Source organism: Hippocampus zosterae, chromosome 1, assembly GCF_025434085.1.
Source record: "Hippocampus zosterae strain Florida chromosome 1, ASM2543408v3, whole genome shotgun sequence".
NCBI lineage: Eukaryota > Metazoa > Chordata > Actinopteri > Syngnathiformes > Syngnathidae > Hippocampus > Hippocampus zosterae.
This window is the reverse complement of record NC_067451.1, coordinates 30,627,492-30,653,439: the sequence shown is the minus strand read 5'-3', so window position 1 is coordinate 30,653,439 and position 25,948 is coordinate 30,627,492. Positions and strand designations below refer to the sequence as shown.

Genomic DNA, 25,948 nt, shown 5'->3' with positions numbered 1-25,948 from the left:
CTTCAGAAAGTAATCGACGGTGTGGGGAGTGGTGTGAGATATCCATTTCTCTCTCTCTCTCTCTCTCTCTCTCTCTCTCTCTCTATCCATCCATCCATCCATCCATTGCGCGTCGTCCCGCACGCGGTCTGTCCTTCCATCTGTCCCTTTTCAAAACGTACCTACTTCACCGCGCCGCCACTGCGCCGCTCAGGCAGTGGCTCACTACGATCGCGCGGGCATCTTAGCGAAAAAATGTTGTCTACCCACAAGCATTGCAATAAAATTGTTAGTTATTTAGTAGAGCTAAACATCTCTTTATTTTCGCGATAAGCAATGAAGATGAACAAAAAGTTGAACCAAGCAACAACACTTTTGTAGGCCGAAGGCCCACCTTACCAGCCTTCCGCAGGAACTAGCTGATGAGCCGCCCGGAGGGCGGCAAACCACCACCGTACCAGCCTTCCGCAGGAACTAGCCGATGAGCCGCCCGGAGGGCGGCGAACCAGCTAGTCTATCTATATACAGTTTACGCTACAGTGATATATCATGAAAGTATGACATTTAAGTAGAAGGATGCACTGCTGATGACACGCTTTGACACTAAGCTCAGTGGCCACTTCTGTCTTAGAATGTCCTGTTTTAAGCACCACACTGGCAAGGTACTGTTGATCCATTGCTAGGTGTCGTCTGGTTTTAATGTTAACAAAATGTGAACAGTTTAATGAGCATGACTGTTTGAATGTCAGCTCTAATTGAAACAAGACATTTTAATTGGTCGATTCAAGGATAAAACACCTGTTGTGAATTTTGCTGCTCAGCTCCTCGTTGGACAACGGCAACTTGTGCAAAAAGTACTGAAACATTAACAGTGGCCCAAGTGCATCCATAAGCTTAGAGAAGGTCACATTAAGTTCTCCTTTAAAGGTTTGAATGCATTTTCGGCTCATCCTGATAAACCAAATATCCTTAACTTTTGTGAGTAATGTCGATATATTGTTCTGTCTCTGCAGCCTCGTACCAGTTGTTGGGGACTTCTGTTCTAATACAATGGTGGGCAAAGCCACATGGCCCACCAAGCATATTTGTTTCTACATTTTTTCCACCCTAAAATTAGCTAATGTAAATGTATTTATTCATTTGTATTGATTTATCTCTCCGGGCCTGCTTGGGTTTTCTCTGGGTACTCTGGTTTCCTCCCGTATTCCAAAAACATGCATGGCAAGCTGATTGGACACACTCAATTGTCCCTAGGTGTGTGTGTGTGAGCGCGCATGGTTGTTCGTCTCTGTGTGCCCTGCGATTGGCTGGCAACCGGTTCAGGGTGTCCCCCGCCTAGTGCCCAAAGACACCTGGGATAGGCACCAGCACCCCCCGCGACCCTAGTGAGAATTAAGCGGTTCGGAAAATGGATGGATGGATATCTAATCAAATAATGTGTTTAATTGTTTATTGTAGACAAATAATGAAAATGTAAAAATAAACAACTACAAATATTTGAATAAATTAACAATTTGAGAAAAAAATCCAAAATATTGGTAAATCAGACTTTACAATTTCTTCTGTTCTTAAATATGTGGTGAATTAATTATGAATATTTGAAAAATTAGCAATACAATTTAAGAATGGCCACACATTCTTTTACTTATTTTACTTTTTTTTTCTAATGAGCTGGCTTATCTGTCCTTTTAAAAAGCTCAAAAGTTTGCCAATACCCCACTCTTTAATTTTCTACAGATGTGAACGGCAGTGTGCATGGTTGGTTATAAACAACAGCCGGGATAGGCTGCACTAACCTGAAATGGGAAAATGACAATCAAACTGCAATGTGTCTGTTTGTTCTTTCTAGGACTGGTTTGGGGAGAGGGAGGGCATGGCTGCATTTAGCACTCATGGAAAAGACGATGGCTGACTACATGAAAGCCTTGCTAGACAGCAAAGATCTCCTGAGGTGAGTACGGTTTGTGAGTTAGCCCGAACACCAATTTCCACTGTTCACATTATTAACACGTTTGTGTCCTCCAAGTGAGTTTTATGACCCCGGAGCCCTGATGATGGAGGAGGAAGGGGTGGTGATGGGGGGGCTGCTCGTGGGCCTCAATGTACTCGATGCGAACCTCTGTATTAAAGGAGAAGACCTGGATTCTCAGGTGAGCGACCCGCCCTCAACCCCGGTTAAGAATGACACCAGAACACATGGTGCTTTTTGTTCCGTTATCTAGGTGGGAGTCATTGACTTCTCCCTCTATCTGAAAGACTCGACCAGCACGGAGACCCCGAAAGAGTGAGTATCTGTTCACAAATCAAGAAAACAGTGGAACCTCTGAAGTGAAATAAAATCAGTAACTCTTGAGTCATTTTCTCTTTTTTTCCTGTCATATTTTGACGTTATTTGTGTCAAAATGGCTTCCTCATAATACACCTTTTATTTTCCCCCCAAATTTACAGTGTTGGGTTTTTTTATTAAATTTTAAATTTTAGTTCTCGAGAAAAGCTCATAATAGTTTGACATTCGGTTAAGTTACAGATGTCTGTCATGTAATATTCTGACTTAGTGGTTGTTTCCTTTTGACTTTTCTTTTTCTTGGCCTCATTTTGTTTTTATGTTTCTTGTTGTATTAATGTGTTGTTTTTTTCCTCAAATGATGTCAACTTTATCCCTTTCATTAAACTTGGGGGTTCTTTTGCCCGCAGTATCCCAACTTAACTTTTGTAATTTATTTCCCCATAATATTTTGACTTTATTCAAGTACTGTATAACTTGAGTTTTTTTCCCACAAACCTCCTTTTTGGAATTAACTCTTCCTACAACTTCAAAAATAAAATCTCTTCTTTTTCATGAAAGTCAGGCCTACTACGCTGATCTAAGTTCCGTTGCGAGCGTTGCAACCCATGTGCCGTTTGTGTCTCATGTCATGTATTTTCAGTCATTCCAAGATGACCGCCATCTTGGATCAGAAGCATTACATTGAGGAGTTGAATCGTCACCTCAGTGGCACCGTCACAGACCTTCAGGCGAAGATGGACTCTCTGGAGAAAACCAACAGCAAACTTGTCGAAGAGGTCAGAAGTCGAAGGGGTCTGCCAGTGGGAGGGAATTGTGTCAGCGTTTGGGGGAGTCTTCGGGTTCGTGATGTCGACGTGCAGTGTTTCAAGGTTACTAATGTAAACGCAGACAGATAAATACAGAGATAAACGTACAGTATATACGTGTGTGTGCGCGTGCGTGCGTGCGTGTGTGTATGTATTTTGCGCAAGCTTCTATAGGACAAACTTAAAAACAAAAAGACAACAAAATATCAATATCAACAAAAATATCTCAAAAACCTGATGTGCAAGGAAATAGTTCAGACAGTTTTGAAATCGGCGTCAAAAATACATTTATGGACGCAGAAAGCCATGTCTAGTTCAAATTTGCTGTTAGCCAGTGGAATTGCTCTCCATGTTTTGTTCCTTTCCTTTGTAGAAGCGTATGTTGTCGGGCGCCATTTCAATCCAAGCCGTTATCTCGATTACCGTTCAGTTAATGTGCTGCAGGACAGATAATCCACATGGACAACCCAGGCAAACACTTCTGACCGTCGATTTCTCACGTAGCTCGCAGCTGCGACAGACAGAATCAACGCTCTGCGGGAAGAACAGGAGCAGCTGAGACAAGACAACGCACTGATACTGCTTGCCAGTCAGAAAAAGGAAGAGGTGAGAATGTAAATACTTCACTTACAAATGGCACAATAAACTTTTGTGGAGTTTTTTTTTTCTTTTATTTCGGTTATTTATTTACAGTGCCCTCCATAATTATTGGCACCCCTGGTTGAGATGTGTTTTTTAGCTTCCAATTATTTTATTTTTTTTCTAAATAATATGGGACCTTAATGGAAAAAAAGAGAAAAATCCAACCTTCAATACAAGTGCATTTATTCAGTGGGGAAAAAATCCCACATAAAGAAATAATTATTTGACATCAAATCACCTGTTCCACAATTATTGGCACCCTTAACAATTCCCAGGAAATAAACATAATTGAAGCATTTCTGTCATTTCTACAGTAGTTTACAAAGTTTACCAGAGTATGTAGGAACATTTAATTAGTAATTCATCACTTCCTGTCTCCCTGGGGTATAAATATGACGTGACACCGAGGCCATTTCTCTTATCCACTCTTAAACATGGGAAAGACAAAGGAACACAGCATACAAGTGAGGCAGATGTGCGTCGACCTTCACAGGTCAGGCAGAGGCTACAAGAAGATTGCCACTCAACTGCAGCTGCCCATATCCACTGTGAGAGGAATAATTAAGAAGTTCAAAACAACTGGAACAGTGGTAAACAAGCCTGGACGAGGAGCCAAGTTTATTTTGCCACCACGCACAGTGAGGAGGATGGTAAGAGAAATCAAAAGATCTCCAAAGCTCACTGTTACAGAATTACAACAAATGGTAGCATCCTGGGGTCACAAAGTCTCCAAATCAACCATCAGGCGCTGTCTACACGCCAACAAGCTGTTTGGGAGGCATGCACGGAGAAAACCTTTCCTCACTCACAATCATAAACGCAAGCGTCTGGAGTTCGCCAAGCGGTATTGGGGCTTCAACTGGGACCGTGTGCTTTGGTCAGATGAGACCAAGATTGAGCTTTTTGGCAACAAACACTCTAAGTGGGTCTGGCGTACCACGAAAGATGCGCATGCTGAAAAGCACCTCATACCCACTGTGAAGTATGGGGGTGGGTCAGTGATGCTGTGGGGCTGTTTCGCTTCCAAAGGCCCTGGGAACCTTGTTAGGGTGCATGGCATCATGAATGCTTTGAAATACCAGGACATTTTAAATCAAAATCTGTTGCCCTCTGCCCGAAAGCTGAAGCTGGGTCGTCACTGGGTCTTTCAGCAAGACAATGACCCTAAACATATGGCCAAATCTACACAGAAATGGTTCACCAGACACAAAATCAAGCTCCTCCCATGGCCATCTCAGTCCCCTGACCTCAACCCCATTGAGAACCTGTGGGGTGAGCTGAAGAGGAGAGTACAGAGGAGAGGACCCAGGTCTCTGGATGATTTAGAGAGATTCTGCAAAGAGGAATGGCTGAAGATCCCTCTTTCTGTCTTTTCCCATCTTGTGAAACATTATAGGAGAAGATTAGGTGCTGTTTTGTTGGCAAAAGGGGGTTGTACAAAATATTAACACCAGGGGTGCTAATAATTGTGACACACATTATTTGATGTCAAATAATTATTTCTTTATGTGGGATTTTTTCCCCACTGAATAAATGCACTTGTATTGAAGGTTGGATTTTTCTCTTTTTTTCCATTAAGGTCCCATATTATTTAGAAAAAAAATAAAATAATTGGAAGCTAAAAAACACATCTCAACCAGGGGTGCCAATACTTATGGAGGGCACTGTATGTGTTGGGTTTTTGCTTTTCCAGGCAGCACTTCAGGACAGCCAGGTGGAGCTGGAAACCTACAGACAAACCCGGCAAGGCCTGGATGAGATGTATAATGTCGTTTGGAAGCAGTTTAAAGAAGAAAAACGCATTCACCAGGTCAGGTATTGATAGTTAGTAGCTCTGAACCGTTTGGCTAAGCTTACATTGACATATAGCCTTGAACCCAAATAAGAGGAAATGAGTACAGCTTTTTCAGTGTTTAATGGCATTGAATATAGCATGCACCTGAACTGCACGTTAACGTCCAGTCAGTCTTCCCAATTGATGACTGTATGGTAGGATGTGACAATGGCTGTTTGATTCTTCTTAAAAGTTATTATTATCATTTTTGTTTGATGGACAGCAGGGATGCCCAAACCTTTTGGGCCGAAGATCGACTTTTCGATCAACCAACCTCCTGCGCATGCACATACACACGCACACCACGATGAGCAACAGCCTGACACGGAAGCATGCAACGCACTTTTGCAGCCTGTTAACTATCGTAGCTCACACGTACCGTTTAAAAGTGCTTCCCTCGGCCCTCTAGATTCCTATTCTTTGCTCGGGCCCTCGGTGAATTGTACACGAAACCAACCCTGAATGAGAATATTGATAACGATAAAAGATATAACGCTCTTATCACAAGCTTCAATTGCAACTAACAACTTCCGGTGATGCAGGTCACGCGCCACCGTAGGTTAAAGATTTACCTGCTTTATTTTATTGATTTTTTATACTTTTTGTGGAAATGGGACTGATAAGATGATTAGGGTGCAGTGTGCATTAACACAAAAATGTATTAGAATAATCCCTCGTTATCGCGGTTAATGTGGACCAAAACCACCCGCGATAAACAAAAATCCGCCAAGTAGCGACTAATTAACAGGTTAAAAAATAATAATAATTTAAGTCCACAAACAGTCGGCGAGAAGCTGCAAAACGACAGCGAGTCACATAGAGCAACATATACAGTACTGTACTCCACATATATGAATTGTTTTTATTTATTTATTTATTGATGAATGTTTGGAAAAAATCCGCGATGCACCGAATCCGCGATAAACGAACCGCAAAATAGCGAGAGATCACTGTACTAACATGCACAAAGACATACAAATGATTTTTTTGTTTTTTTTTTTCTTTCTCCTCAACACCCCTCGCGATCGACTTGGGACCAGTCCGTGAGCTACCGGTCGAAATGGGCATCCCTGATGTGCAGGATAATAATAACTAAATAAATAAATAAATGCTCTTGCGACGCGGGGCGCAGTCTCATTCGGCTGGGTCGTCGCAGTGCGTAGAGCCGATCAGCTTCACCAGGGTCCGCCAATGACCACGGTCATGGGCCAGGTCCGCTGCATCCTCCAGGGTAAGGCCCTGGTGTTTGAGATCCTGACTCTGATGACATCAAGCCATCTGGTGTGGGGTCTGCCGCGTGGCCTTTTACAGCCGGCTGTCGCTGGATCAAATGAGAAGATGGCACGAGTTGGGATTTCCGGGGGTAATCTGAGGAGATGACCAAGCCAACGGATGCGCCTCTGAGCGGCCAGTCGGGATGCAGGGGGCAGAAGGGTATGTTTTCGGAGGTCTGAGTTGGAAACATGGAGGTGCCAGCTGATGTTCAAGATTGTTCTGAGTGACCTGCTGTCAAAGCCGTCGATCCTCTTGGCCTGGGTCTTGTTTAATGGCCAGGATTCTGCACCATACAGGAGGATGGGAAGAACTGCTGAGTTATAAATGCGCATCTTGGTCTTTTGGGACACTGAGTGGTGGCGCCAGAGGGGCCGCCACAGTGACTGCATTGCCGCGGCCGCGAGGGCGCGTCTGTGGTCAATCTCTGGCTTGAGATCGCCGCTGCTGGTAATAGTGGAGCCCAGGTAGATGATGGGATTGACAAACTTCACTTCGTCTGTGCCAAAGATCAGGGGGGAGGGGTTGGGTCCGTCACCGATATACATAAGTTTGGTTTTCTGCCAGCTTACTTGGAGGCCCAGCTTTGCTGCTTCTGTTTGGTATATGGAAAGAGCACTGCTGAGGTGTTTGAGGGAGTTGCTGAACAGGGTGGTGTCATCAGCGTATTCAAGGTCGGTCAGGTGGAAGTTGCCGAGCGACACGCCTGAGACTTGCTCCCGGACTCGGATCATAAGGTGGTCAATGACACAGTTAAATAGGTCAGGAGCGGCCACGCAGCCCTGTCTGACCCCACTGTTAATGGGGAACCACTCTGAGTCCTTCCCATTCACACGAACACAGCTCTCTGAGTTGTTGTAGAGTCGCTGGAACAATGTGGTTATTTTGGGTGGCACTCCAAGGTATTTCAGAATGTTCCAAAGGGAGAGGTGGTCGACTGTATCAAAGGCAGCTTTGAGATCTATGAAGGCTATAAAAAGATGTTGGTCCTTCCGAAACTCTCTAACCTTCTCAACAATGAGTCTAACTGCTGAGATGTGATTTATGGTGGACCGGTTGGGCATGAAGCCAGCTTGTTGGGGGCAGCGATGGCTTCGGATGGCGGGAAGGGCGCGGGTGAGAAGGATCCGGGTGAACAGTTTTGCGGGTATAGAGAGCAGTGAGATGCCTCTGTAGTTGTTGCAGAGTTGCGTGTCGCCTTTCCGCTTCCAGAATGGCAGGCAGGATGATGCCTCGGGTCCAGTCTGTGGGGGGCTGTTCTGCCACCCACACATGGTTAATGATGTGGGTGAGCCACTGGGCCATGGAGTCACCACCTTCTTTGAGCAGCTCTGCGGTGATGGCTCAGATTCCAGGGGCCTTGTGATTTTTTAGTGATTTTATTGCTGCTCTGACCTCGTCGATTGTGACTGGGTCGGTTTTGCAGTTGGGGTAGGGGGTGGTAGAGTTGGCAGCAGTAACAAGACGGGGGTCGGTGGGAACTGGAGGGTGATGAAGGAGGTTGCTGAAGTGCTCTTTCCAGAGTTGAAGGCAGTCTATTTCAGTGGTGATGCGATTTCCACTGGCATCCTTCATGAGGGCGGTCTTGATGTGTGGTCCGATGTGGGCTTGGCGCAGCATTTGAAAGACCTGTCTAAGGTCGTTGCGCTGTGCTGCTGATTCCATGCGTTCGGCCTCTTCTCCCCAGTATCTCTCCCTGTTAGTTGCAATTGCCGCATTCCGTGCTGCATTGAGCCTCCGGTACTCTGTGATAACACCGCGCAGGCGAGCAGCACGGCGGCGGTCAATGATGTCGAGGGTCAGCTGTGAGATCCATGGTTGTTTGGGAAGAGATCTTGATCTTCCCAATACATCCTGGGCAGACTGGTTGACCTTTAATTTGAAAGTCTCCCAGTCTGCGATGTCATCAACGGCCAGAGCGGTGAAGGCGTTGGTGATGGAGCGGCGATATGCGGAGGCAGTGGTTGGGTCGCAGAGTCTGGAAGACATTAAGCGTGGTTGTGGCCTGATAGATGGGTCTGGTCGTATTTTAAGTCTTAGCTGGGCAACCAACAGGCGGTGGTCAGTGTTGCCCAACTGTGCACCTCTGAAGACCCTGCAGTTGGTGATGGAGGATCGCCAGCGGCGGGAGATGATGATATGGTCTATCGCCTTCCGGGTTCTTCCATCAGGACTATACCAGGTCCAGTGATGGATCTGCTTGCGGGGGAACCATGTGTCAGTGATACAAAGGTTATTTGAATGGCAGAGGAGAAGCAGACGTTTGCCGTTATCATTTGTGGTGTTATCGACAAAGGTGGTGCCAATGGGTTGTGTGGGGGTTTGGTGAGATGGTCCTTCTCTGGAGGAAGAAGAGAGGGTTGCATTGGCGTCAGTGAGGATGATGACGATGTCATGTGGTGGGGTTTGGCTAACGACCTGATGGAGTTGGTCGAAAAAGGTGTCCTTCACTGTATCATCGGCGAGTTCTGTGGGGGCATAAGCAACGATGACTGTCATCTTGCCATGTCGGTGGAGGAACCGTGCAGACAGGAGTCGATCGTTAATTGGGATCCAGCTGATAAGTGATTGCCGTGTATGTTTGGACATGGCCAGCGCAACTCCATGGAGGCCCGTCCGGATTTCAGGGCCACTCCATATGAAGCTGTGTTCTCCTGCTGTAATTTCGCCGCTGCCTTGCCATCTGGATTCACACAGACCCGCCATGGTGATTTTGTAGCGAGAGAGCTCCAAGGACAGCAGTAAAGGAGTTCCAGCCCGAAGAAGCGTTTGGATGTTCCATGTGGCAATGCGCGTCGGATTGACCTTCAGGCGTAGGTCAATCCGTACCCGTTGGTCGGGGGCGTTCCTATGTCTTGTCTTGGTTTGGGCAGTCTGGTTTCTTCTGGTCGGTTTCGTAACAATAGATTTCTCCTGAGTGGGTTGTTGGCCCTCTGCAGGATAGTCGGATGATGGGGCTGCCATCTCAGCGGCGTCCCGACACACCGTTGGGACCTTGTTAGTCTGGAACCTCCCCGCCAAGGGAGACCCTACCTGGAGCAAGCTCCAGATGGTAACGCTCACCGGATCATTGGAACACACAAGCCTCCTTGCCACGGCAAGGCCAGGACCCACAAGGAGGAATAATAACTCGGTGAATATTTAAAACTCATTTTATATTGGCCCGACCAATAAGGATTCTTTTAAATGCCAATGCCAATTCTGATATATGCAGAATAATATGTAATTATATGTGTATAATGAATAAAATCACATATTTTTGGTTCTGTGATGCTTCCTAGTGCAAGAACAAAGAGATGAACTACAGCCTGAACATTAAACTGTTTCCAACAACGTTCCCTCGCTACTTCGCGGTTGGGTTATTGCAGATTCGCGGATTTCTGACCACAACTTCATATCGGGCAGCTTTACCTTTCTGTTTTCCAGCTATTGAGTCGGACAATTTGAAAAATGTCAATCATGAAAAGTGAGGGAACACTTTTTCCTTTAGTATTTGTCAAACATGACAGAGAGATTTTTTTTTAATGCGGCCAACGTTTGAATTTCAATATCTTTGTGTTATGTTGTATTATGACAATATGTCGCCAATGAAGCTAATATTGGCTAGCCAATTAATTGTTGGGCCCTAATATTTCATAATGTCATTAGAATTCTTTTTTTTTTTTTAACATGCTCCAAAAACAAACATGACACGAAAAATCATCTAGTCTTATTAAGACTAAATACAAACTTCCATGTAAATACAGCATAAAGTAAAGTGCATCTTCTTTCCCGTGTGATTTTTGAGAAAGACGCGTAATGGTTCTGACATCACTGTTTCGTCCAAAAGGTGATTCTATTGTATTGCGGCGTCTGAAATCTCACCTGTTGGCAATGTTTAGGAGCTGGAGCGAGAGCTGGAGCTGCAGTTGGGGCTGAAGCAGGAGATGGAGATGGCCATGAAGCTCCTAGAGAAGGACTCGCATGAGAAACAGGACTCACTGGCTGCCTTGAGACTCCAGCTGGACCAAGTCAAAGCTCTGAACCTTCAAATGTTCCACAAAGCTCAGGTACGTGGTCGTCATCACACCTCAACTGAGACACACAAGACACATTTTGACTAGTTCTGGGGGTTCTGGAGGACTTTGAACGAGAGGCGGCCAAAAAACAGACAGAGGCCGAACAGCTGGAGACAAAGATGGACGGCATGACGAAAGCTATGGCAGAACTTGAGCGCAGGTACGTTTTGTGTATTGATCACATTGACGATGACGACTGAAGCTCATGAACGGACGTTCTTTTTAGGCTTCAAAATTCAGAAAAGGATTGTAAGAAGAGCGAGCAGTCAGATAAAGACTTGAGGGTTGAGCTGGAGGGAAAAGTGAATGCTCTCGAGAAACAACTGAGTGACCTGGACGCACTGAGGTACACGCGCTTCCTCCGTCGTCGTACGGTGCAGAGCAGGGTGATGATAGTTTCATATTTTTCATTTCTTTGTTTTTCTTTTGTTTTGACAATTGCTTTTCAAATTCAATTGGGGTTCATTAGTTGTGACCATGAGCGGTGGTTTGTCTGTGTGCCCTGCGATTGGCTGGCAAGCGGTTCAGGGTGTCCCCCGCCTCCTGCCCGAAGACAGCTGGACAGGCTCCAGCGCACCCGCGACCCTCGTCACAATCAATATTGTCATAAAGTAAACTATAACTTCCAAACAACTGCTCGAATTGAGCTCTTCTGTACGGGCGTACAGTAAGACATGAGAAAAAAATGCATGACGTTATTTCATTCTTTTTTTTTTTTTTTTTTGTAAACTCCAATAACTCTGGTGCAGATACGATCAAACTGGCATACAACCGTTTATGCTTCACGAATTGAAAATTAAATGTGGACTAAAGAAACTGTACTGTAAGACTTTGATCGGTGTTCATTTTTGCTGGCAGTGTATGAATCTACACTGTTTTAAGATGGACAGTTTGCTCACAACCAAGACATTTAACTTGGATTTAAGAGTGTTGTCTTCTGTGTGGTCAGGCTGGGTTTGGAGAAGGAGCTTCTGGTTGAGAGGCAACAGCGACAAGGCCTACAGAAAGCCCTTCAGAGGGAGCAGGACAACAGTGCTGAGCTTCGCACCCAATTACAACAACTCCAAGGCCTGCATGCCGTTAGTAATTCCGCAGTTTAATATATCAGTGTATTGGATTTGAATGATGGTGCACGACGGGGATTACATTTTACTGCAAGGTCCAAACGACCAGTGGAAAATAGCACTGTCAGAGACACTGCAACAGGTTTGAATTCAAGAGAACAGTCGGCCATTGCGTGGGGTTCGACAACTACCGGTTGTTTTAATCAATGCTGAATTTTAAAATTGAATTACGTGTGAACGGCGCTGCAATGTCACAAATGTGACATAATCGAAATTGCCATGTCGTATCCCCAAATTACGATACTGGGTATGAAGCGATCACCTCCTCCCAAACTGTACCAATACCATATTTACAGTATGTTAGTATCAGTAGTGTTTTGCAATAATACTTATCTATAGTTCTAATTTCACACGTACCTGTGGCTATAAACCGAAGCGTGGAGATTCTTTTGCCAAAATACACAAGCACAGTCAATGGTGGTTTGACAATTGCCGAGAACCTCTCAAATGGCCACACTCACTTATTTCACTTTGATTCTCCCCTCTTTCATCTGAAACCGCTTCAAACAACAAAGCGTGTGACGGTAAAGTGGTTAGAACACGACTGTCCGTGTTTTATGTTATGTGTTGTGTTTATTATTTTACTTTGTTAACTGTTTTGTTAAGCGCTTTGTTACAGCTGCCGCTGTTGTGAAAGCGCTATATAAATCAGCATGTATTGTATTGTATTTCCTCTCTGTTTTTGTTTTATCATGGTTTAAAATAATTGTGATATACCATTAATAATTGTTACAAATAATTATTTTACTTGTTCAGTTTTGACAGTCAGACTTTTTAACTTAACTGCCCACAGAATGTAATGTATTATTTCCTGATTGGATTGGATTTTTAAAAATAATTTTGATTATTGTAGTTTACAGTTTACAAAACCGCCAAATTCACCACCTCAAGAAATTAAATATTATCCAAGAACCACTCAAATTATCTTTTTATTTAATATAGAAATTATGTTAGGATTGGCGCTGTGACTGTTTCATGTGTTTATTGAATGTGTAAATTGACTTTTTGAACACCTGAGATAAATGACCTTTTTTACGAAACCCTAATTTCGTGAGATCCACCAGTATACAGTATAGAGAAAATAGTAATATATAACACAATAGAAATGCATTTCTGACCACAATTGGCGACACTTCGATGACATCTATTAAAACAAAATTTTGATAGTATGTTTTGTTTGTAGATTAATGGACTGCTTAATATGTGTCATTTATTTGTTTATTTCTCAATAGGAACTGCAGGATCTGAAGCAGGAGAAACAGCAGCTGCAGCAGACATGTGAGCAGCAGGAGCAGGCTTTGCAGGAGATGGGGCTTCATCTCAGCCAGTCAGTGTTCATTCAAGTTGACCATTTTCGTTTCTTTGTTTCCGCTTGCCAGTAGTAACACGATACGTCATCTTATCCCATTACTTTTCTCGAAGGTCGAAACTCAAGATGGAGGACTTTAAGGAGGTTAACAAAGCCCTGAAGGTAAAATGGGAAACATACTTAAGTATATAATTTGAAATGTTGTGAAATGCTGATTGTTGCTTGCAGGGCCACGCCTGGTTAAAAGATGATGAGGCCACTCAATGCAAGCAATGCCAAAAAGAGTTCTCGATCTCCCGAAGAAAGGTAATTTAGTTTTTTAATGCATTCAGATTGAACCCAAGGATTCCAGTGTTCTCGTTTTTGTTGTTAGCACCATTGCAGGAACTGCGGGGATATTTACTGCAGCACTTGCTCCAGTAACGAGCTGGCTTTACCATCGTATCCTCGTCCCGTGCGGGTCTGTGACATGTGTCATTCCTTGTTGGTGCAGAGGAGTTCATCCAAATCTTCCTGACACAACACTGACCATTGGCATCCCACGCTACAGACATGATTAGCCACGTTTATGAATGTCACTTTGATGTTATATCTTTCAACCTGAAATTCAGCAACATTACATGCTTTTCATACGCTTTTGCTGGGCAAGACTGAACTCTTGTACTCTTTTCTATTTCTTGTTGAGGTATGCTGCAATTTCTCCCCCCCCCCCCCCCCCAGAATTGTCTTATTTTGATATTATTCACATTGTGGTGCACTAACACTGCAGTAGCAAACTTTACACCAGTGTTGCATCTTTGCAAATTGTGTATAGAATAATAAATCTATTTTAGAATGTATTCACGTAACTGCTCAAAAAAATAAAGGGAACACTTGGCGTTGTGATGTTGCTCAGTGTTCTTAATTTTCTTGAGCAGTTTTACCTGGTGGATTGTGTACACTCTGAAGATGTTTTCTGTGATCAGGGGAAATACATATTTTTAACTTTATTTAATAAATGAATACATTTTGCAATGTTTCCATGACTGTCCAACTACTTTATTCACTTTGTTCACAATACAAATAGCATTACAGGCAGAAAACCGGTCATGTAATGATTCCAGATTGACTTACTCCTGATGTTCCCGTCAAGAAAAACTGCCTTCTAACTGGTCACACCTTAAACATGCTGCAAATGTCAATGCACAATTTTGATTTACATTGCACCACTGTAAATTAAACCAAACACTGTTGTAAAAGGAGAACAATTTGTTCGTGCACTCCGACATACAAAATGTGGTAAAACGCCAGCAACACGGGATGAGCTGTATGGGGTGTCTGGAGAATAAATGACAAATTGTGGTCATGAAAATGGAGCAAAATGGGTGACAACCATTATAGCAGACAATCTCTATCCTGTTTTAGGATCATGCATTCGTAAAAAAATTACAAACCCCACCCATCAATATGTTCACAACCTCACCTTGACCTTTGTGTTTACTTATGGATGAGACATATCTGGCCATTGCATGAAAATGCAGAGTTAAAAATAAATCATCAGAAAAAAACGAACAGTACAACTGTGGTTTAAAACAAAAAACAAAAAAAAGATCTACATTCCCCATCCCCCACCAAGTCCATTCATTGAGCTTCTGCTACTGCCTCCTCCTCCACCGCCACCATAGTAACTGCTTCCCATTCCGCCCTGGTTACCTAACAAGAGAGAGAAAATACACAATATAGGACCCCACAGTTCCAAGGTGATTTAAAAAAAAAAGTTTTGGGGGTCCAGGGCAAACGCTATGGCACTCACTATAGTCACTGTAGCCACCCATGTTTCCTTGGCTGCTGTATCCACCAGAATAGCCTGAGCTCAGCTGGCTGCCACTGTAAGACGACTGGCTCCCTATGAGGAAGAAAATGGATAAAAAATTATCTTCTGTTGTATTTTCAACAAACCATTCAAAAGGTTTGACTACGATGAACAGGCCGTAGGGGTCCGTTTGGAGCACCGTCAAAGTTCCCGATGGTCTGCCAGATGGCGCTATTGAGTCACAAAACCCCCGCAGCATCTAAGCTCCCTTGAAACTGCCCTAATTTATTTCCATCAACAGCTTTTAAGATTTACAATTGATTTGGATGCAAATTTTAAATGAAACTCTAGAAAACGCAAGATGATTCATAGTCAATTTCAATTAAAATCGTTACTTTCACCATCGCAAACAAAAGTCCTTGTCATACCGTCTGCAGTCATGGGTTCATTAAATTAAATCCAAACATAACCAGAAGCTTCCTCAACACATTCAAAATACAAGCAGGAGCAAATCTAAGTAAAACGTAGCGTTAAGATGTGAAGAATTAAGACGGCTGGGATAAGCTCCAGCACACCTGGGACCCTTTTGAGAATAAAGCAGTTCAGATGATGGATAAGAGATTTGTGTGGCTGTTCTTTTTAGATTGGAATGAATGGGCCATCAATCGTGTTGGCTGTCATTGACAATTGATCACATTGTTTGGCTGTGACTAGCAAAGGAAAAATTGGTGCCAGAGAAAGAAATACACTCTGAGACGAAAGCAAATGAATGGCAAATAAAATGGCATTCGAGTAAATTAAGACGAGCAAAATGTTAGTTTTTTTTACTTTAACTTCATCATGCTTGTAATATGACGGTGTTGAGCAAGGTTCTGGATTGTGTGTGCATTCCCCCCCCCCGCCATGAAACCCAGGCTGTGGCTGGGATGAGAAACTATGACTTCGATTTACAGAGGGGGGTTACGAGCATGAGCCCACTACACATTTGCACGCCTACTGTTCATACCCGTCAACTAAAGTGGACTGGTGTGAGCCATTAAACTCCAGGACCGATAATCAGTCCTACTCCAGCCCCAACTAGGAGCCATACTCACCCCCTATCATCTGGCTGCTGTAGGCGCCGTTACTGCCACCTGCTGTTGAGTTTAAGAACAGCTCCACATAGCGATGTTCTGAGGGGCGCAGAGAGACGACTATTAAGGAACATTTCTACGCTTTGGGAGTTTTTGAGGTCGCCAGGGTCAGTTCTGCCAAACTCACGCATGTTGGCTTTGTCTTTGGACATGGCGGCCACCGCATCCTCATGTGTTGCAAATTCAACATCGGCCTCCCCGGTCACCCTGCCATCGGGGCCGACCTCAATATGAACCCGCACCGGATTCAATGGGGAGAAGAACTGCCACAAAGCAAAGGAACCGCGCTTCAAAAACAGTGCTTTCTTGAAAAATGCCGACCAAGGGGTTTGCAGTCACGCAATTTGTCCTTTGCCAAGTCAACTAGGCCTTACAATGTAGATGTCCGACTCAGTGGCTCTGTACGGAAGCCCCCTCATATGGACACAGTGGCCCGTTGTGCTCTGGAAAGACGAGCCGCCGCCGTCGTTGTACCGGCTGTCCGAAACGCCTGAATATATATCAGCGAGACGGACTCGTTTTAGGAGGATTTTTTTTTCTAATGGCATTACTATTTGTCTGCCATTGTGGCATGAATGGAGAGAATGCTGCAACAATTGATCACCAAATCGGATTTCACTTCTTCGTCCACTCGACACACCTCCTCCGTAACCTCCGCGGCGCAATCGGTCGTAGGAGCCGCCTCGGTTCATCATAGTGTAGCCGCGCCCACCAGAGGGTCGGTCATACGGCCCCGGTCTCTGCATGCTCATGGGTTTCCGCTGGGGCTCGTAATGAGTTCGCACCTCGGCGCGGCTACTCTTGAAGATCTCAATGTACCTGACATGCATAGAAAGGCCACAATGAGGGAACAAGGAAAGGTTAGCGGCGGGCTTTGCTTATGCAGAAACTGCCTTGGTGTAGCCCTTCACAATAATACTGTATTTGGCTTAGGCTATGTTAATTGAAATGGGCGTTTTACTGGGGAAAAAAATGCTTGCCAAATTGAAAAGACTTTTCTTATGGTTACCTAGATTTACTTAGAACTCAAAAATCAGATGCCCTGTACTGTTGCCGTGGCAGCCATTGTCCTGGTTTTAGCGGGGCAGCTTTACCTGTGAAGGTGGGCTCCGAGTCGTTGGCCTCCGGGGATTATCCGTACCAATGCAAACCACTACACATCAGTCTGCTACTGGCATACCATTTGGCGCCAACATTTGTCAATGTGCTCAATTTCATTTTACAAACAGGTTTCCATGGAACAATGTGTTGCATTCTGTCATGAAGGTTAGCGTGTTTGTGGGACAAATTACAAAAGTCAATGTGACAGTGAGTTCATGTTGAGGGTGCACACCATAAGAAAAGCAACGTTTCCAGCCAACCAACCAACCATCCCCACCTGTGCCCTATTCTTTCCTTGTGTTTCTTTAGAGCCTTTTCAGCTATATCCTGTGAAGCAAACTGCACGAAGGCCTCCCCCGTACTCCTCCCCTGGATGTCCACCGGCAATGTTATCCCATTTGGCACGATTTCCAACCCTTCAACCCAAGGACAGATAACCCCAGCGGGGAACATATTAAATCACATGCCCAATCACACAAAGAAATGTCTCTAAGACAGAGAGAGAGAGAGAGAAAACTTATGGAACACTCTAAACATCATCAAACATACCGGTTGAGTTGTAAACCGGCCACTGGCAATTTTGAACCAATTATAAGTGGATGAAACGACGAGGAATGGGAAGAGGGACGGGGAAGGGCACATTAGACGAGTTAGGGTGCGTTGATGAGGAGGACAATCTGGCAGGTGACATAAATTTAAATTACTCTTGACCCATTGTGTATTACCTCAAGATTGTCGCGTTCATTCAAAGGGGGCGAGAAATGGGGGCGGGTGGGGGAGGGGCTCACATTGCAAGGATGATGAACTAAATGCAGGAGTGTTAAAGCGGACATCAATACCAATTTTTCTTTTCCTTCAATATCTTTGTGTGCCCCCCACTAATCTAAACATGGTATTCTAAATAATATTGTGTTTGTGGAATAAGAATTAGGTGGAAAAGAACACCCGTGTTTAGACACCTCAGGAGGCGGCCATTTTGTCCTGCGCTGCTACCTGCTGTCAACTGGAATTGCCTTCACAGGGCTAACCTGTTTTCTGGGTTTGCAATAGAGGAGCCTGAAGGCATTTGACGACAATTTCAGTCAACAGTCGAGGGCAGGATAGAATGTCCAAATCTCCACCCACTCGCATCGATGAAAATTGTGAGATTAGTTTGCTTAATTCTTATTCCGCAAACACAGTATCAATCAGAATACAGAGAATATATATTACTCCAAAGAAAATGTTTGACATGACTTCCGCTTCAAGTCAATGAGACTGTCTTTAATTTGAATGACGGCAATACAATTGCGAGAGGGAGAAAAAACATTTTTCTCTGTGACTTAATTTAACAATATGGTAACTAGAGGCTGAGGAACTAAGTGATTATCCACAGGGGTCACCTGTGGGAACGTTCTCAAAGTCGCTCAAAAATGATGGGACACCGATTTCCAGGGGAGTAGTGCACAAAAGATAATTTGAAACTAAACACTTTAAGTGTTGCATGTTGCTATTTAACTGTTTCCAACCTTGATCATTGTGAAAAATCCTTCACATGATCGTCTTCAATTAAATTATTGTTATTTATATTATTATTATTGTAATATCATTGGTTTTTGGAGAAATGTTTTTTGGGTGAAAAATAGGCCAATTTTGGCATTTTTCCCCATTACAACTGCAGACAATAACCTTCAACCACCCCATAAAATTTGTAGGATTTTTACCCATGTAATACTAATACTAACTATTGGCAACTGTTCAGACTGTAATTCATATCTTTAGTGATGTAAGTGTTAAGGAGTGCAAAAAACGCAATTTATTTATCATATAAATACGTTTTAATTGGCTGATTAATCAGTTATCAGAAATGTATTTTGCCAAACAAAATCAACATCGGCCTTTATGTTAATTGTTTTTAATTTAAAATAAATAAATCGGGCAGACCTGAAATATAACAAGAAGGCATGAAGGTAATTTGAACTATTTCAGAAGTGAGTAAAAATTGGAAGCCATTCTGCATTAACAGTACCCAGGAGGTAGATATCAAATTTCCTCCAAATAATTGGTGACCCCTGGATTATCAACTTTGATGATGTGCCGGTACGCTTCGATTGATAATACCGTAGGTCACATTGTCTTAAATCAAACAATGTGGAGTGTTGTTTTCAAATTGCAGGCAGGTGTCCATTTCAAATTTTACACACTGGATGATTTGTTTGTATGACTTGACTAGTTAATGATGGCAATTTATAGTAGGAAAGGACGCAGCGGGACAGACCAGGCATTCAGTTTGCTCTTTTTGGTGTAGATTGCTGTCCTTTACTGAAATAAATTGACTGGGGTTGCAACTATCGATTATAATCATAATGAATCTGTGGATTATTTTTCTCCAGTAACCATAAGCTATATGTTAAAAAATGTTGGAAAAGATGTTTGCGAAGGTTTAAAAGTGCCTTTTGTGGGCAATCTAAAGATATTCCATTGACTGTGACGGAAGTGCAAAGAATCTAGAAAAATATTCACATTTGACCATCTTGAATCTGAGAAACAAAACTACTCAAAGAGCTCAATTTACAATGAAAATGGTTCAACATTCATTTAATAACTAAATCATTGTTGTAGCTTTAATCGCAGTAAACAAAACGGAGGGCAATGTAAGGGGAACAAGGGGGTGAGGACAAAAAAAACAAAGGATACCGGCACATCTCGTTTGCAGAACGGTGCTGGCCCTTACATGAAGCAAAGCTGTTAATTATTTGGAGGTTCTTTCCGGTGTCATTATTCACCATTATTGATTTGTTTGATTTTCAAAGATCCATCTCATTATTGGAAGAATGAACGAGATTAATATACCGGGGTAATTATTCCTCAGCGTCGGGGAGGGGGGCTTGGAATTGTAAAACATGAATTGGTCAGTGTCTACAAGGGAAACAATTCAGGACGACCGGAGGGAAGATCAAAATATTAAAAAGTATATTTTGAATACAAATAAAAAGTTTAATGTAAACTGAAAAATTCAATTAAATTGACACAGATAAAGAAAATTTCTTACCTGAGAAAAACTGGACGATCTCCTCTTTGCTGCAGCCAAAGGGGAGGCCCCGTAGTCGCACAAGACCATCTCCTGCTGTCTCTGGACAGTTTGGACCAGTGTGCTTCATGACCCAATCCATCTCCACATTGTTTGATTTAAACACTGTTGTTAAAACACAAAACAATCACAAATACAATCGCACCATGATTTGCTCCCCACATTTAATTAAAATCAACTCCAAAAGCTCAGATGTGGAATTAATTGACAAAGATGAAAATGCATGACATTTTCAGGATAATTCTAGATGAGTTTTATAAATGTAAATATAAAACTTAACTTTTTTAATACTTCATGAACAAACATGTTTTTCTTTTTACTTGGTAGTTTTTTCTCTTTTGTGACTTTTCATCTTGCTGCTGTCTAGGGGTGTTCACGGCACTTTTCGATACTGTACAGTAGCCACCTGAAATAATGTCGCTCTCCAAGTACAACCATCACGACAAATATTAAAATATAACTGCAAATAAGCCAAAGTATCATCAAAAATGAGACAGAGCTTTATTCCTAAAAAGAATATGCTGTATTTTGCGTATGTGTAACTGCGAGTGGCGGCTTGGAATTGAAGCGGATTTACATGGGACAGGAGATGTGAGTCAATCTCTTTTTCGTCAATGGACACTACGGCTTCTTGTTTGCTTTCAAACTTTCTCTCCTCTTTCATCTCAAACTGCTTTAAACAACAAAGGGTATGGGGGAAAAGTGGTTATAATTGCATGACTGTCCGTGTTTTATGTTATGTGTTGTGTTTGTTATTTTACTTTAACTGTTTTGTAAAGCGGCCCGGTAGTCCAGTGGTTAGCACGTCGGCTTCACAGTGCAGAGGTACCGGGTTAGATTCCAGCTCCGGCCTCCCTGTGTGGAGTTTGCATGTTCTCCCCGGGCCTGCGTGGGTTTTCTCCGGGTGCTCCGGTTTCCTCCCACATTCCAAAAACATGCGTGGCAGGCTGATTGAACACTCTAAATCAGGTGTCACCAACATTTTTGAGGGTGAGAGCAACTTCATGTGTACCGATTGTGTGAAGGGCTACCAAATTGATACACGTCTGAAATAACATATTTGTCCAAAATACCTTCAATAATATGAGGATGTGTTATTTTTAATACTTGATGATTTAAATTGTCAGACTTTGATCGTGTTTCGAAATGTCTCACAGTACTGCCAATGTTTGCATTTTTAAATCATAATTTCTACTAGCCAATCACAATGTCCAGGCACTGGCGGGCTACTCAAGTGGTCTTCACGGGCTACCTGGTGCCCGCGGGCACCATGTTGGTGACCACTGCTCTAAATTGTCCCTAGGTGTGAGTGTGAGTGTGAATGGTTGTTCGTTTCTGTGTGCCCTGCGATTGGATGGCAACCGATTCAGGGTGTGCCCGAAGACAGCTGGGATAGGCTCCAGCACCCCCCGCGACCCTAGTGAGGATCAAGCGGCTCGGAAGATGAATGAATGAATGAATGTTTTGTAAAGCGCTTTGCTACAGCTGAAGCTGTTGTGAAAGCGATATATAAATCAGGATGCATTGTAAACTTAGCTTGTAGCAGATGTGTGCACATTTTCAGGATGATGATCCACTGGTGAAAATCCACTGGTGAAAGGACACTTAGATCAACTATAACTGCTTCAAACACCAAATTGTATGCAGAAAAGTGGTTAAGATTGAATGACTACCGTATTTTCACGACTATAAGGCGCCATTAAAAGTCTTAAATTTTCTCCAAAATGGACAGGACGCCTTATGGTGCAGAGCGTCCTTTATATGCGCTGAGTTCCAAAATCTGACTGACAGCCGACACGCTGTTTATATAGAGAAAAGGCGGAAGTGACTGTGGCCAGCCATGCGGGAAAGAAGTCGGCCAATCAGGGAAGGGTGGGCGTGTATATATACATATATGGAGAGGGAGAGAGAGGACAGGCAAGCTAGTCCGCCAATGGTGAAGGGTGGGCGTGTAAGTGGACGCCTCAAGCCAGTACCAACACTTGTATAGAGTGTGGCAATGTGCATTGTTGCAAAACAACTCCGGTTTTGGTTTCTAAGAACCCCTGAAAATGAATTCGACAAAAAGACACGCCTACGAAGCTCAGTTCAAACTTAAAGCCACCGGTTATGCTTTTGGCATGCGTGCCCATCTCACAGCAGCGGTGAAAAAAAACAAGTCAAGCAAATGAACTCTGAGCTTGCCGTTATACCCGGAGGGTTGACTAAAGAACTCCAACCGCTGGACATTGGCATCAACCGGGCGTTCAAAGTAAAGTTGCGAACGGCATGGGAACAATGGATGATCGGTGGCAAACACAACTTTACAAAGAGTGAGAGGCAGCGCTTGGCGAGTTACGCCACAATACGCAACAACGAGAGGGAACGCGGCGTTTTTGATGGATTACAGTACTTGCACAATTGTTCAATTCTTTCTACACACACGCGCTGCCACCATGTTTCGCTCTGTTCTTTACTTTCAAATGTGGGAACGCTTCACACGAGAGAAATGTTGACTTTGCTGTTGCTACTCCTTCTTTCCGCTCGGCAATGCGTAGCAACTCACACTAGCATGTGATGCATTCAATGACAACTGAGATGTGCAGTCCTCTGCTTCTGATACAGAGGATGAGGACTTTGATGGATTTCTGGGTGATGATTGATCGATAAACGTGAGAACATTGTACGATGGCTAAATAAAATACACCCGAACTCAGTTCTGCTTTCGTTGCCTTTTTAAAAACGTGTTTTTATCTTATCTGTATGTCTTGGCATGCTACCGTATGCTGCAAGCTAACGTGTTAGAGTGCGCGCATGCATGCCATATGTTTAAGCTGGCGTATGTTTTACCACTGTAAAACTGCGGCCATTAGTACGATGCGTCCTGTGTATGTGTAAAATACAGAAATGTCACCCATTAATGAGACTGCGGCCATTAGTACGATGCGTCGAATAGTCGTGAAAATACGGTATGTCTTATGTGTTGTATTATTATGACTTCAAGATGGCGCAGCGAGAGTTGCTGCCTTTACAGCAGCTCCTACATTTTGTTCTACTTTTTCCTTTCATAACTTTGCTGCTTTGAATTGGGAATTTCTCCATTGCGAGACTAATAAAGGTTTCCTTATTCTTATATGCAATACATAAAACAAACAGGAATAAAAGTGGAAGTCAAATGTTTTCTTAACAGTATGGTTGATGCGTCCCAATTCGTGTAAACACGGTTTTCAGATCAATGTTGCATTTGTGGAATATGAATTCATCAGACAAATTTACCCATTTTTATCCACCTGAGCCCTTTGGGACTATGATGTCATTTTTAGGTCACAGCAAGTGACAGTAAGAAGCAAACACGCCATCCACCAAGATCCATAAAAACGGATAGACTTTGTTTAATTCATATTCCACAAACGCACCATGATGTCTTTTGAGGGACTGGTGAAAAGGACACTTTGATTCGTTCCTCTTTCATCTCTGACTGCTTCAGACAACAAAGTGTATGCAGGAAAGTGGTTAAGATTGCACAATTGTCTATCATGTGTTGTCTTGTATTATTTTGTCATTTTTTGTTAACTTTTCTTTTGATGGCGGTGCGGACACCCGCAGCGGCTCCTCTTGAGAGGTAAGAAATTTCATCTGTGCTGTATGTCACACATACGTACAGCACATATGACAATAAAGTTGTATTCAGTTCAATTCAATAATAATCTAAAAACCTTGCTTAGACTCGTAGAACACATTGTAAAGAACATGGTTGACTTAGCTTCCTTTTTAATGATTACATGCAAAGGTAAGGTACTAAAATGGAAATTGGACTGAACTTACGTTGTTATTCAATCCTAAATTACCAGAGGGAGCCCATGTACCACTAGCGGAACTAGTACAGCAATGAGAATAAGGACATTCATTCATTTATCTTCCGAACCGCTTTATCCTCACTAGGGTCGCGGGGGGAACTGGAGCCCATCCCAGCTGCCTTCGGGCAGTAGGCGGGGGACACCCCGAATTGGTTGCCAGCCAATCGCAGGGGACACGGAGACAAACAACCATGCACGCCCACACTCACACCGAGGGACAATTTCGAGTGTTCAATCAGCCTGCTACGCATGTGTTTGGAATGTGGGAGGAAACCGGAGGACCGGGAGAAAACCCACGCAGGTCCGGGGAGAACATGCAAACTCCACACAGGGAGGCCGGAGCTGGAATCGAACCCGGTACCCCTGCACTGTGAAGTCGATGTGCTAACCACAGGACTACCGGGCCGCCAGAATAAGGACAAATAAATGTTATCGTATCTTATTAGAATCACTGCTGAACAGAATTGACAAACATTTTTAAATCTTACATAATACGTTTTCAATAGTTTTTTTTTTATGTTTAAATACTTGGGGGGGGGGTTCATCCAGGCAAAAAACGGGGGTTCACTGTAGCGACGCTCACCCTCCACATATCTGTGTCCCATTGTTTCTTTATCCTTCTTCAGGGCTTGCTTGAGGTCTTCTTCCGCCTCCAACTCAACAAATGCCTCGCCGCTGGGACGACCCTCTCTTGTGGAGGTGAAATGGACACCGCCGCCATTGCCAAGAATTTTACAATCTAAAATTTGGGATGTAACATACATTGCAATCATCCATTCATTTCAATGTTTTTCGTGCATTTGAAAAAACAATAAAGCCAACCTGAGAAAAATCTCTGCACTTCGTCCACCGAACAGGACCAAGGGAGACCCCTAATTCGTACAACGTACCCTTCATCAGACATATCTGGTCATAAGCCTTTAAACAAACAAAACATTCGGTCGTAATCAGTTTCAGATATGAAAATTCACACCGACTCATATGTTCCTGAATGTAATGCATGCAACGTCACAAAGGAACAAACCAAGTCTTTCGTTCAGTTGAAAATTTTACACGGAGGTGATTCGCAACATCTTGAAGTCTTTGACTACGACTATTATTTACCCCTGCATCGTAACAATCGACTTTTGGGTTTTTTAAGCACGGTGCACACACAAAGTAGTACATACACAACTACAAATATTCGTTCTTCGACTTCACATGGAGAATACTTCACAATACACAATACTTAAATGCATTCATTGCAAAGGGGGCTCGTCCTACCTTATTAAGTATGACAAATTACAAACATTGGTTTCACGGGGTGAAGATACAACATGAATTATTAATGACAATTGACCAGTTTTCTCTCAACACACGAGTGAGCACACTACCGCACCCTCAATGAAGAACAAAAGCGGCCCTCACAGCCTGCGCCACGTTAGCCTAGCTCATTAGCTTCTAGGCTAGTATTTGCTAACTAAATAAGTAAATGCGTTTGGTTTGAAGAACCTACTGTTTGCTGCAATCATACATTGAGGAGTTATAACGTTACCCTGGACAAAGTAAAACGAAGCAGCGAGTGCATTCCTACCTTTTAAAACCACAGAGAGAACAAGCAACGGATTTAGAACGCAAAGGCCCGTACGGTGTAGCCGTAAGTAACTAAAGGCAGGGTTGCCAGGTGTTTAAGATATCCTACTTCAAGAGGTACGAAGCAAGCAGT

General features: G+C 43.3%; 2 protein-coding genes across 5 annotated transcripts in view; one reads left to right on the top strand and one right to left on the bottom strand.

Annotated features, from left to right (window-relative positions):
- rufy1 (RUN and FYVE domain containing 1) overlaps nt 1-14,822 on the top strand; it is a 17,820-nt gene extending 2,998 nt beyond the window's left edge. The window contains exons 4-17 of the mRNA XM_052074339.1: nt 1,829-1,930; nt 2,006-2,129; nt 2,202-2,263; nt 2,907-3,042; nt 3,577-3,678; nt 5,408-5,524; nt 10,702-10,869; nt 10,941-11,038; nt 11,105-11,224; nt 11,828-11,957; nt 13,235-13,329; nt 13,425-13,473; nt 13,540-13,617; nt 13,685-14,822. Coding sequence (XP_051930299.1) covers nt 1,829-1,930; nt 2,006-2,129; nt 2,202-2,263; nt 2,907-3,042; nt 3,577-3,678; nt 5,408-5,524; nt 10,702-10,869; nt 10,941-11,038; nt 11,105-11,224; nt 11,828-11,957; nt 13,235-13,329; nt 13,425-13,473; nt 13,540-13,617; nt 13,685-13,828 — 1,525 coding nt within the window. The 3' untranslated portion in view covers nt 13,829-14,822. The remainder of the gene's footprint in view (nt 1-1,828; nt 1,931-2,005; nt 2,130-2,201; nt 2,264-2,906; nt 3,043-3,576; nt 3,679-5,407; nt 5,525-10,701; nt 10,870-10,940; nt 11,039-11,104; nt 11,225-11,827; nt 11,958-13,234; nt 13,330-13,424; nt 13,474-13,539; nt 13,618-13,684) is intronic.
- Nucleotides 14,328-25,948, bottom strand: LOC127607062 (heterogeneous nuclear ribonucleoprotein H-like). Of its 4 annotated transcripts, none has more exons than XM_052075151.1 (11): nt 25,817-25,948; nt 25,066-25,161; nt 24,827-24,982; nt 20,369-20,512; nt 17,615-17,753; nt 16,841-17,055; nt 16,611-16,726; nt 16,364-16,499; nt 16,198-16,275; nt 15,100-15,196; nt 14,328-15,003 (listed from the first exon to the last, which is right to left on the bottom strand). In XM_052075151.1, the coding sequence occupies exons 2-11, from the start codon at nt 25,145-25,147 to the stop codon at nt 15,000-15,002; spliced, it is 1,167 nt and encodes a 388-aa protein (XP_051931111.1). In that variant the 5' UTR covers nt 25,148-25,161; nt 25,817-25,948; the 3' UTR covers nt 14,328-14,999. The 4 variants fall into 4 exon arrangements, with proteins under 4 accessions (XP_051931111.1, XP_051931086.1, XP_051931102.1 ...); XM_052075126.1 differs by having other exon boundaries at nt 15,104-15,196; XM_052075142.1 differs by having other exon boundaries at nt 15,104-15,196; nt 16,877-17,055.

What these genes read in the sequence shown, in the direction of transcription:
- LOC127607062 (XM_052075126.1), bottom strand. Translation starts at nt 25,147, where the DNA reads ATGTCTGATGAAGGGTACGTTGTACGAATTAGGGGTCTCCCTTGGTCC. An exon ending in GGGACACAGATATGTGGAGG is followed by an intron (nt 20,513 to 24,826) that starts GTGAGCGTCGCT and finishes TTTTAACAACAG; the next exon opens with TGTTTAAATCAAACAATGTG. An exon ending in GATCGTCCAGTTTTTCTCAG is followed by an intron (nt 17,754 to 20,368) that starts GTAAGAAATTTT and finishes CTTGGGTTGAAG; the next exon opens with GGTTGGAAATCGTGCCAAAT.